This window comes from Panicum virgatum, chromosome 5N (assembly GCF_016808335.1).
Source record: "Panicum virgatum strain AP13 chromosome 5N, P.virgatum_v5, whole genome shotgun sequence".
NCBI classification, from domain to species: domain Eukaryota; kingdom Viridiplantae; phylum Streptophyta; class Magnoliopsida; order Poales; family Poaceae; genus Panicum; species Panicum virgatum.
Window position 1 is genome coordinate 27,211,877 of NC_053149.1, and position 12,717 is coordinate 27,224,593.

Sequence of the window (12,717 nt, forward strand, 5' to 3'; positions counted from 1 at the left end):
GGGGCTGGGTCTTAAGAGCAAGGAGAGGAGGGAGAGGGCAGCACGGCAGTCGAGGATGGCCAGCGCGTGTCCCAGAGATGGCCGGCGGTGGGGCGACGCGTGTGGTGCCGAGCAGAGCAGGGGAAGGGGAAGGGTGAGGCTGACGAGTGGGCCCGGGCGAGGAAAAATTAAGAAAACAAGTTTGAAATTTGAAACGAAGGTGTTCCCGAGCTCAAAAATTCACCAAATTTTTACTGGAGATAGATAAAATCACTAAGAACACAATTCAACAAGAATCACTCGAAAATATTTTGTAATTTGGTCGCGGAAAAAAGAACAATGAGACTATTTTTGAAATTTTCTTGAATTTTGTGGCTCGGTTCAAAAGTCATAAAATCTTGAAAAAATATTTTTAAATCAAAATTTTAAATCTAGTATTTAAATAAAATTTTTTGAGGCCAAGTTGCATATCAAAATTTGAACTTTCTTAACAAGCACATACTCATACATACACAAAATTAAATTCAAAACACAACACACATGCACATGATGCTCCTTTATGCCTTAATGATGCTTATGATGATGTTGTTAACATGTTAATCATGTTTTTACATTTGGGGTCGTGACAATTGCCATTGTAGTTTTGGTATTTTCCAGTGTAGGCCATGTCAAATGTTGTTTCTAAGTGTATTGACTGATGGAATATTAGATGTAGAAGTAGTAAGCTGTGATTTATCTCCAGGAAACAGGACCTCATTATGGTATGCCTTGCACATGTATATGCTTCCGTGCTTCAGTTATACAAAAATTTCAGTGTTTCAGTCATACAAAAATTTCAGATGCTTCAGTCATACAAAAATTTTCAGTGTTTCAGTGCTTCAATTGCTCATCCAAATTTCAGATGCTTGTTGCACAACAATGATATCATTCTTCAGGAAATAATCGGTCATACACAAGCTCTACCATTGTACAATATCTCAGTAATACACAACATAAAAAATTGTACATACAATTCCTATACAACTATTATATTCTCCACTGTCAAATAGACTTCTCTCCAGGCAGAGCTGAGCGCAGTGCCAATGGCAGAGGGGTGCCGACGGTGCCCTAACGAGGCCGGCAGAGCTCCAAGGGTGAGGGGCGGCAAACCTCCACGGGCGGCTGATTGTCACAGGCGAGGGGCGGCGGAGCTTCAGGGGCGGCGAATCTCATGTCACGCGAGGGGCAGCGGAGCTTCAGGAGCGAGGGCTGGCGGAGCTCGAGTTGGACTCTGGGCGGCGGAGCTCCATTGCCGCGTCTGGCAGCCAGTCGCCGGGAGATTGACAGGGAGAGGCGGCGGGCGCTGGGAGACCCGTCGCTGCTAGGGCGGACGGACGAAGCCAGCAGATTAGGGGCTGATTTGCAAAAAACTTGTGATTACCAGATGGAGGGGCGGGCGTTCATCTGCAAAATTACACAATCTCCATCGTTAACCACCCGATTAGCATCTAGTGGATCAAATTAAAGGTTTCCATGGTTGCACAGGACCTCCGGTTTGCACTAGATACGCTGCCTTTTTTATTATGCACATTTAAGGGCACACAAACATGCAGAGTAGCATCTGGTTAGCGCGGGTAGCACGGGAATTCAGAGATCCCAACACCAATCCTTGGACCAGTTTGAACCACTCATAGGGGTTTATGGATTACTATACATTGTGCAAAATTAGTATATGCATAAGTTTCAGAACATGGAATTCGATTCGCTTAACTAATTTAAACATTGAAGAAACAATGTTGAAGGTTCACAATATGCAAGAACATCAATTTTCTACACATACCAACAAATTTACCAAGTGCAAAATATAATTGATAGGTTGCTTTATACAAGGGAAATCACATCAAGGACGATGTGAAACCTTTTCTTTTCGTATGGAGATGTAGCCAATGAAGGCATGACTAACTATGAAATAGTATTTTAATTCAACTTGTTTTTACTGCATCCAGATGCGTATCTCAACCACATTTCCAACGTACACACTGTCAGGGACCTTTATGTGATTTTTTCTTCCATGTAGTTCTCCCTCGCACAATCTCCTCGTGCTTATCACCTGCTTTCAGTTGCAGAAGATGCGTGTACTTGGTTGGCCATTGCTGGAGCGCACCTGCCAAGCTGTGGTGGCCACTGATGATCTCTGGCAAAAGGGAAGGCCCAGTGACCATGCTGACATGTTCCTCTGGTGGAACCGAGTCTTCGTCAGGTTGGCAGATGGACTGCACCACATCTGAGCTCCCACATTCCTTCCTGTACTCCAGGATGATGCTGCTAAGCTGGTGCTGCTGCAGGAAGTGATCAGGAAGAGTCTGCATTGCATTGCACGAAAATGCCACAGCATGTAACTAGAGAATTTTTCAGAAATAGCAGCTACCGGAACAAATAATACATCAAGCCAATGTCTTCACACAGTAGAAAATTGATGTGTTTTTTTACCTCAAGCATCCACCTGACGTATTTTACATTGTTGACGTGGTGGTTCATATCCAGATCACTTCGCTTCGGCTACAAATAACAGAAGCATGAGATTATCATGAACCTGCGACTGTGACAGGCCGAAGAAAGAAATTTTTAAGTGCTGAAAACAGACAACTATGAACAAAACAATGCCTCTTGTTCGAGCAAGACAAGTTGCATTATATTGTGTACCAAGTCCAAGTGAAGTTATTAGTAAGGAATAATTGTTGTGCTAACCTTGAGGTCCGAGTCGACATACTTGGCGTTGCTGTCGAGCTTGATGATCTTCTCCGCGCCTTCCTCCTCGATGGCGTGCCGGTCGATGAACCACGGCGCGATCTCGCCCCGGACCTCCTCCGGCATCTTCGACAGCCTCCTCGTCACCTTGTTCATCATCACCCACGTACTGCAGGAACAAAATTAACCTTGTAACAACTCGTCACCCCATTTATTTTGCACTTGCACAGGCTGCTAGCTAGCTCCATGGTCAGGTACTGGTCATTCGGGAGGAGGGCCGGCTTGCCTGGTTGCCCGAACGAAGGTGTCGCCGGAGTTGCGGCCGCGGATGAGCCAGTCGCGGCGCATGCCGTTCTTCCCCGACGAGCCCACCCACGTGTCGATGTCCAGCACCTCCCCCCTGCAACGGGACCGATCCTGTCAGATGCTGGGCCTCCGGTGGACAGACCAGGATGCTCTGATCAGTTACCAGATTGGGTACTGATCGACTTGGACGTGCATCCTGGAGACGACCCAGATGAGGTTGTTCTTGATCATCCCGTGCGTGGCGCCGAAGCCGTCGCCCAGCAGGCCAGACATCCACACGTGGTTCAGTGCCGTCTCCTGAAAGGGACTCGCCTCGTCATCCATCGATCAGCTGCTACTGCTGAATCATCAAGCTAGCTAGCGCGTCCTGATCAAAACGTTGCGGCAGACGCCTCCGTACCTGGAGAAGGTTGAGCACGGTCTCCATGGTGGCCGTCTTGTCCGGGCCGACCTCGTAGGACCGCACCACCAGCGTCTGCTGGTACCGCACGCCGCCCTCCACGATCAGCGCCTGCCGGAACGGGTCCACGGTCTGCTTCTCCGTCGGGATGTTCTGGCGCAGGACGCGGTCCTCGGCGCCCCCGGCGAGCGGCGGCGGCGTCAGCACCGGCGCGCTCAGCTCGGCCAGCGACCTGCTGATGGACGTCTCCAGCGCCGCGCCCACCTGCAGCGGCGCACGGTGCGCCGCGCCGTTCACCCTGACAGCATTACTGCCGCTGCTCCGGTGCTGCCCCTGCCCGCCGCCCGCCGAGGCCGAGCACCTGATGGAGACGCGCGCGGAGCAGTAGTAGATGGCACACGACGAGGAGCTGGCCATGCAGCTCCGGTTCCTCTGCTTGCAGCCGACTTGGATCGGAGGATGAGATCAACTGCTACCAAGCTTCAAATTAAAGACCACCAGCTGCTAGCGTCAATGCAATGATTGGGAGACGGAAGGAGCACGGCGATAGATCATCGGGCGGTGGATGCGTCTTATACGCGGGCGGCGGCGGACGGGCCAACAGAGCCCTTGTTTGGCCAGCGTTCCAGACGACAAGGAGCCCGAGAGCAACGTCCTTGTAGTTTGCAGCACGCCATCGAAAGAAACAAGGCAACAAAGCGGGCGGTGGGCTCGCGGGCACTTGTTTTTGTGCTTCTTGGATCTATGTTTCGCATGCGGCGGTCATCAACTCCGACGCCTATGCTGCGGAACACCTTGTTGTTTTCGTAGTATGAGCAGTGACAGCTTAGATTCGTCGGAATAGAATAGAGCAGAGCAGAACAGAAGAGTCTTTGGAATGATGAGCAATGCATAGATGGGCGGTGTACGTATACTTCCTAGAATTACATTGCTGCGGGGACCCTGAGAATTGAACTTTTTGTTTGTGTGACGAGAAGATCGATTGAGATTTTTGACATTAGAACCCTGAGAACAGAACTTTTTGTTTGGACATATCACACATCTATTTATTTGACTCTCTATTTGCTCTCCATAAAAATTCTACTCCATAAGAAGCATCTCACTCCAACAGACTCCCTATTTCCCACACTCCAAACCCCAGCAGCTACATTCAACTCTCCCTCTGCGCATGACACCCATACTTGGCCAACCAAGTTTGACTAGCAGATGGCCCAATTTTTGAGGGCCGGATAACTTGGCGAGTTGGATAGCTAATCCGATGGAGAGCTATTTTGGTGTTGAGTAACCAAAATTTAGCTACTTAAGCTATCTGGCTAGTCTCTTGGAGATGTTATACATTCCCATGTGAAACAAATATTTTAGGATGTGTCTCCGACCAAACGTGAGTTTATGGCATCTTAGAGTAATTATGGAGAAAAAGGAGGGAATAAGTAGGAGCGTTGTTGCGTGCGATTAGAATCGATCCAATTGCAGCAGCCGAGCACCTGCGGCTCCCTCAGTTTCCGTGCCGCCGCTAACCACTCTCGCCGCCGTGCCGCCCATCCACCGTCGCCGCCTTCTCCTTAACCCCGCCGCCGACCTCCGCCCACCGAGGGTCCTGTCCTACCCAGCCGCCGACGCTTCTAAGGATGACAATGGTTCGATTTCGGATCGGATATCCACGGATTTTAGGTCTAGGCGGTTCAGGTTCCGAGATTATTTCTCACCCACGATTTTTGGGTTCGGCCCCCCCCCAAAACTATCAGGTTCAGTTTTAGGTTTGGTTTTTCACCCGTGGATGCCCAATGGATAACAATTTAGAATAAAAACTTATATTTTATGCTATACTTAATAATAATATATTTACTTAGACTATTAAATTTATTCTAAGTTGACTTCGAATATTATTTACTATTTATTGACTATTGTTTGTACATATGAATGTTATATATCATATATATGTTTATAGTAAGTACTTATTGCTCTTTCTATATTGCCATAAAAAACGGGTTTTAGGTATCCAGTCGGATTTCGGGTATTTGCGGGTTTTGGTTTTGGGGATGAATTTCCATCCGAATCGGTGTTCGGGATGGGTTCGGATTTTAAATTCAGGTTTCGGTTTTGGTTGCCTTGACACTCCACCCAATCCGAATCTATCATGTTGCCATCCTAATGTGCTCCCACGCTGCCTCACCCTCCACCGGCCAAACCGTTGCCACCACCCATTCTCCGCCGCCTCCAACCCCTCCTCTTCTAAAGCAGGAGGCCATTGAAGCCCCCGGACCCTAGTAACCTCGAACCCTAAAGTTCTTCCGCCTCGTCCACCATCCTGGCCGCCGCTATGGCTACCCAAACTGACCCGCCCGAAAAAAGGCTGGCCCGACCCGACCCGATTAATGCTTGGGTCGGGCTCGAGCTAAATTTTTTGACCCGACAAAAAAAGGGCCGAGCTCGGGCCAAAATTTATACCCAAAACCCGACCCAACCTGACCCGACCCGACCCGAATTTTGTACACAAAAAATCGAATTTGACCCGACCCGCCCCGACCATGTGACGGGTCGGGCTCAGGCCAAAAATTCAGCTCAATGGTCGGGTCGGGCCGGGTGCGGGTCGAAGAAAAAAAACATCGGGTTTTTTTAACCCGACCAGACTCGATAAATGATCAGGTCTAGCCGCCGCCAGCCGCTCCACCATCTCCCACCCCTCCCCAATGCCCGCTCCACCCTTTCCTCCCCTAGCTCGCTGGCGGCCGCTCCACCCCCTTCCCTCCCCCTCTTCTGGCTCGCTGATGGCCTCTCCCCCTTCTGCGAGGGTTCTCTTTCGGCCCACGCGTGATATATAGATTTCCCCGAATAAGTGACCTATCATTTCTATTCTTCTGTAGCTATCTATATGACAAAAATATTATGTGGGCTTACAAAAAATCAGAACATACAGGTAAACATATCAGATTGTGACATAGCTAGAATGAAAGCATTGGTAACTCTCAGTATGAAGAACTCATAAATTTCAGAAGTGTGGCAGAACCTACCAAACATAAGCAATTATAATCTTTTTTTTTGCTCGTTTAATGTACAGGTAATAATCAGATTAATTGGGAATGAAATCTGCCTTGTAAATACAATGAAGGTAGGACTTTCTTATCAATCCTTTTTACCTTGGTACACATGGAGCCAATTTTTGTCAGCAGGTAACAGGCTAGCAACCAACAAAGCTACCCCCAGTAGAACACTACAAGGACGGTATATATTACAGAGAAGACCTCTCACGAATCTAAAATTGCAAGCAACTATATGGTCCGGAAGTGTGCTGCTGAGAATGTCAAAGGCATGGAGGACCCAACATTGATAGATGAAACTTCGTTCACCCTCCATGCTAACTGCAACCCTTTTCTTTCAATAGCAAAGTACACAACCACGAGCCATACGTATACACAGGAAATGTGGTCAGAACAAATTTAATGCAATGTAGTAGGAAATAAAGAATAGGGGGGAATGCATTTGGAATTTTCAGGACCTGCGATTTAAATGTTATCTTACAATAGAATTTCATATGGAAACCCAAAAAAGGTAAGGACTTTAGACAAGCTCAAAATAAAGCAACGCAGCAGCTACAAAATTATGATTTGATCCCAATTTCACCAAATCAGACCAAAATCCAACGATCTTGGTCACATGTACAAGTCCTCTACATCCAAATCGCCAGTCCAACGCTCCTATCCTGCCGGTTGAACCACAAAATTTGCAACCAAGAACCGACGGGTAAATTCAGCATCAATCGGCACTCACCTAGCTAGGTGGGAACTCATGGCCGCAGTGCAGCCTGGCGGTGGACCTCTCCCCGGCACTGAAAAGCACTTCATGCGTTGAGGCAGATCGAGGAGGACACCATGGCCGCCTTCTCCACCTTCCCGTTCTTAGCCTCCTCCAACGACGCCCCGACGTTGGGAATTCTTCTGCGGCCGTGCAGGTGAGACCCCAATGCAGGCAGATTGGAAGGAGCATTTATTTTATTCTAAGGTCCAAGTATGGGCCATCATCCTGCGGTTACTTCAGAAAAGACTCACCCCATTAACATGTCTGCATAAGTCGGTCAGGATACAAGCTCCACTTAAATCTTGTATGAGAAACAACAAGAGGTGTGCTAATATTGTAACTGATAAGTCACGATGTATGCAAAGCTAGACAACGAACATTTCATAATACACTCGTTTTGCATATCTTTAGGATAAAAGAAAAAACAGCGAATAAAAAAGTTTTCCTAAAAAAGATCAAGAAATCTATTTTGTATGGTCCTTATTTCGTTGAAAACGTTTCCACCTCACCACTGAATGAGAAACTTAGCCTCCGACCTGACCAGAAGAGAAGACAGGGTCAAGCCGACGCCGCCCTTCCTCACCGAAACACCATCCTCCTCTTACTCTCAAAGCAGACTTCCAACTGATAGAGTTCACCATTTCTCATTAAAGGCTTCAGTTCCCATCCATGAAGGCTTATTACTTATCATGTGGTTTATCATGTCAGAATTAATTTATTTTTCATCACATGGAGATGCTCGGCCTCCTTAGTTCTGCAGTAAAACGCTGGTCCTTGGTATCTTTGGATTATGGAAAATACAATATCAAGATGCAGCACATAAGTAGAATGAGTCAGGTGTACTGAAGAACAACATTAAGCTGTTGCAGTGGTCAAAAAACAATTGTAAACAGAGTAGGAAAACCTAGGATCACTAGCCCTTAGACATGAAAGAACACCTAGAACAGAAGCACTGGCGCTGATGAAGGCTGATCACATCCAAGGATCGTATCATATTGATCCTGCCATGGCCCTAGGTCGTCATGAGCTAGACTCAGCAATCCCTCAATTAGACCTAATGCACATATAGAAGACAGGGTTTAAACCGATCTGCATGTTTGTATCATAATGGTATGTGTCAATGTCACAGTCGTGCATGTGTTCCCTGACACCATGTTGCACATTGTAAATGTTGGTTCAATAAGATATTGCACCCTCATGCACCTTGTGTGAAGCACTTCAAAGAATGTATCAGCATCTTGGAGCTGCACGAGCAGGTGCTCACCATCACATAGAAGTCAATCACATCAGCAGGGAACTGGTAGACCTTTGTTAGCTTAAATGCAGCAAAATGTCACTGATGCACTCATGTTGCGGACGTGTGCGGCTGTAGCTTTGATGCTCCATCCAACCTGCAGGGCGCAGGAGCCCAATATGCAAATGTTCCATCAGAAAATAAGCTGGAGACCACACATTTTGAAGAATGTGGATTTAGTCATAGGTTTGTAATACAGTATTAGTGAATTTGGAACCTTACACTGATGAGAGGATGCAATGTCCACCAAACCAAACTCATCTTCATTACGGAGGGAAACTAGAAAAGGAAAGCGGAAGTGAATTTTGACAACTCCATGCCAACTCTAGGAACACTTCAGTTTTCATGACATATACCATCATCCTAAGATACAATGAATGTGCTTTTCATAAATTTTTCCTAATACCAAAATGTAGTAATGTTCAGAATTTCAGATACCTTCAAGACTTTTAGCAATCATAAGTTACCTTCCTTCCAAGTGTTTGATCCCTATGGCATGGAATTCAAGAGTTTCTTCCTATTCTAGTGTGATAATCTTTACACAAACAGTGACTGAAATAAAACATCAGTTCTGTTTGCTCATGAACTTCACTAGTGAAGTTTTCACCAATAGTCTCCACAAGAGCAGCTTCCGTCGCTAAAGCAATGGAACCGGTGTGCATCTCTGACAGTGATCTCCCTGCGAGTTATAGAAGAGATGATTTTGATAGCATTATGACAATCTCCACATATCCTTAGATTTTTCATCACAAGTATAGGTTCTCCTTCTTTTGTGTTCATTAAGCCAAAGGCCACAGCAAGTTTCTCACTATGATGCCTAAGCCTCACCTCCCCTTCTTCTGCCTGATCCTTTGCCAAGGCCCATCTTAAATCTGGCACATACCCTCCAAACCTCATTTTCCCTGACATCACCTCCAAGAATCTGTATACCTCTTTGATTCTAGGATGTGAAACTTCATTGGCAACAAATATATGAACTATTCTTCCTAGCTCTATCCAACTGCAGCCAGGCTTTTTTCTAATGCCCTGATCTCTCATGATCTTCCTTATTTTTGCAGCTTCTTCCCACTTGCCAGCACTAGCATACATATTTGAGAGCATGACAGGTGCCGATGCATTGGAAGGACTCAAATGAAGAATTTCTTTGGCTGCTCTTGCCCCAAGCTCCATGTTTCCATGTATCCTGCAAGCACCAAGCAAGGAAGTCCAACCAACTGGGCTGAGGCTAAAAGGCATTTTCGTTATAAGCTCCTCTGCCTTGTCAAACTTCCTGGCACGGGCAAGTAGGTCAATCATGCAAGAGTAGTGCTCTTCACAAGGGTCAATGTCATATTTCTGCTTCATTGAGTTGAAATAGTCCCATGCTTCATCAACTTTACCGGTGTGAGCGCATGCTGACAACACTGAAATGAAGGTGATTTCTGTCGGTTCATATTCTGAATTCAGCATGCCTTCAAAGAGCTTGAGTGCTTCAGCAGCATGTCCATGCTGTGCAAGGCCTGCAATAATTGAATTATACGATACAGTATTCCTTTCTGTCATCCTATCAAACAACATCTTGGCTCCGGCTACCTTTCCACATCTCGAATACAGCGTGATCATTGCATTATGAACAGAAATACGGTTGCTCTGTATATCAGATTTTATCACCAAACCATGTAGCTGTTGCCCTTGTGATGGTGATGATATGTTGGAGCAGGCACTGATCACACAGACAAGGCTGCAATCATCTGGGCAGAACCCAGCTCTTTGCATTGACCGGAAGGAACGGAGTGCTTCCTCGGAGAAGTCCTCGTGCAATGAGTACCCAGATATAAGTGTGTTCCATAGAACCAGATCAGGCTTGTCAACCTCACTGAATGCCTTCCATGCATCCTGAACACTACCACATTTTGCATACAAATCAACAAGGCCACTTGCAACATGTGGATCTCGAGTGAACTTACTCTTGATCAGCCTGCAGTGGAGTCCAGTCCCAGCAACCAAGTCCTTTGCTGTAGCAAATGCTGACAGCACACTGGCAAGAGTGCAAGCGTCGGCAGTGAAGCCCCGTCTTGCCATGATCTGGAACAGCTCCATAGCCTTGCGGCCATATCCATGCTGTCCATACACAGCAATCATGCAGTTCCATGATACATGATTCCGCACGCTGTCACCCATATCAGCGAACACCCTTTCAGCCTCTTCCAAGAGCCTTCCCTTACCATATCCACTCATCAATGAGTTCCTGACGGAGACATACGAATCGAGACCAGACACGACAGCATAACCATGCAGCTGCGCCAGTGAAGCAATGCCGGCCACAGCCGAGACGGCAGATGATACGGTGAAGCTGTCAACGGCAAGACCCCCGCACCGCATGCTCGATAGTAGCCGGAGCGCGTCCTCGGCAAGACCAGCTGACGCGAAGGCAGCGAGGAGCGTGTTGTAGGACACAACATCCGGGTCGGGGATGCGCGCGAAGAGCTCCGAGGACAGGCGCGGATCGCGCGCGTGCGCGGCGAGGAGCACGTTGTGGGAGAAGACGTTGGGCTGCGGCATTTCGTCGAACAGGCGGCGGGTGAGCGACGGAAGAGCGAGCCGCGAGTAGAAGAGCAGCAGGTGGTTGGCGAGGAAGGTGGTGGGCGGGGCATGCGCCTTCGCGAACCGCGCGTGCAGGGCGGCGCCGGAGAGCAGGTCGCCGGCGGCCGCGCTGGCCGTGAGACGAGCCACGAATTGGGCCTCGGCCGTCGCCGCGCTCAGGCCGCGGGCGAAGCTAAGGGCCATCTAGGCATGGCAAACGCTGCTTGCGAGAACTTGGTAACAGCGTCCGAAAGAGCCGAACAGTTTACTCTCTGTGGCCTGTGGGAAACAAAAAAAAATGGGTAAAACTATGCCTCAGTTTTCTGAAAGATTTTGTATCTTTCAGTCACCAAGAACGACATATATTCAGCTTAAATAACAGCGCTAAATTGAAAGCTTAATGTAATTTTGAAGTGTTTAGGGAATTATTCAGGTAAACAGTTAGCAATTTAAGTGGCAGTAAGAGAACTTTTTCCAGTACACTATATTTAACAAATCAATATTTGAGGTTTCTATTGAAATTTGATGGAAGTATTCTTCAAATCTTTTTTCATTTTGATAATTTTTCTTTTACCATTCCAATCTCAACCTCCGATATGTGATTGACCAATTACACCTTTCCCCGTGCTAGGTCCATGTTCCGCACACCTTGACGTGGTACCACCTTCTCGGAGAATGGACTAATGAACACAAAAAGTTATCTTCCGAAGAGGTGGCCAAATAAATTTTTGACTGTGTCAACTGTCAATGCCTTTTCCTTGTCATTAGTTAAGGTGTCACTAGTTGTAAAATAAGTTATGAAACTAGTTGCATCAAACTAATGTCATGAAATGAAGCAAGAAATCAAAGTAAGTTCTGAAACTATAGTTGCATCAAACTAATGTAATGAAATGAAGCAAGAATCAAAGTGCACTTGAGATGGCTGTGATATGGGCATGAAAAGTTTTCGATCCATAGTTCCATGGAATAAAAGTAGCCCAGAATAAGAAAACCTAACTTCCCCAAGAAACTGTCACACCCGATTTTAAGGACAAAACCGAATGCATAACTATATATATGCCAGGATCAAGTTTCATACATATAGAGACATCATAAGTGAATAATCAGTAACAGTACCACGAAAAGAGAACTAAAACAAATAAAAGACTATCAGAGTTTACAGCTTATCCTGGAAACGAAGGCTCCAAACTTCACAGGCAATCGACTGGGGGTTGCGTACGCCTAGAACTCAGCAACATCTTCAGAAAACTTCATAAACCTTCTCCTTCTGAGCAGCGGTAAGCAAGGGTGAGTACACTTATGGTTGGTACTCAGCAAGGCCACAAGAAATAACCAGAAAATGATTTAAATCCATCTTTAAGTTTATTAATCATGTGAGGGTCCAAGCCGCTCTTGACCGTGAGCACGGCTAACCGGTTAGTTTTAACTCTGCAGAGGTTGTACACTTTCACCACAATTCGCGTAAAAGTTCTGAAGAACTTTGAACCCAACCACGCAATGTGCTAGCTAGGCACAGTATCACACTTCCGAGGTGTGATTGCATAGGGACGCTACGAGGCCTTTACAAAGAATTCCTATATGTATGTGTTGGTCCCTGCCGTGCGGTCCCTCAGAAGACGCAGCTTCCTTCACCCGCTCCACAACACAAACTCAT

At 46.8% G+C, this 12,717-nt stretch overlaps 2 protein-coding genes across 5 annotated transcripts; both read right to left on the reverse strand.

Annotated features, from left to right (window-relative positions):
• Positions 1–2,000: 2,000 nt before the first annotated feature.
• LOC120674711 (palmitoyl-acyl carrier protein thioesterase, chloroplastic-like) lies at positions 2,001–3,829 on the reverse strand. Its single transcript, XM_039955851.1, has 6 exons — positions 3,413–3,829; positions 3,176–3,309; positions 2,993–3,106; positions 2,707–2,875; positions 2,449–2,517; positions 2,001–2,321 (listed from the first exon to the last, which is right to left on the reverse strand). Exons 1-6 carry the CDS (start codon positions 3,827–3,829, stop codon positions 2,001–2,003), a joined length of 1,224 nt encoding a protein of 407 aa, XP_039811785.1.
• Positions 3,830–8,003: 4,174 nt separating this feature from the next.
• On the reverse strand, positions 8,004–11,294 carry LOC120673337 (pentatricopeptide repeat-containing protein At3g49710). 4 transcript variants are annotated; one of them, XM_039954125.1, is made up of 3 exons: positions 8,940–11,294; positions 8,724–8,780; positions 8,004–8,598 (listed from the first exon to the last, which is right to left on the reverse strand). In XM_039954125.1, exon 1 carries the CDS (start codon positions 11,265–11,267, stop codon positions 9,105–9,107), a length of 2,163 nt encoding a protein of 720 aa, XP_039810059.1. In that variant the 5' UTR covers positions 11,268–11,294; the 3' UTR covers positions 8,004–8,598; positions 8,724–8,780; positions 8,940–9,104. The 4 variants fall into 4 exon arrangements, with proteins under 4 accessions (XP_039810059.1, XP_039810058.1, XP_039810056.1 ...); XM_039954124.1 differs by having other exon boundaries at positions 8,004–8,261; positions 8,472–8,598; positions 8,724–11,294; XM_039954122.1 differs by having other exon boundaries at positions 8,004–8,261; positions 8,411–8,598; positions 8,724–11,294.
• Positions 11,295–12,717: the final 1,423 nt, after the last annotated feature.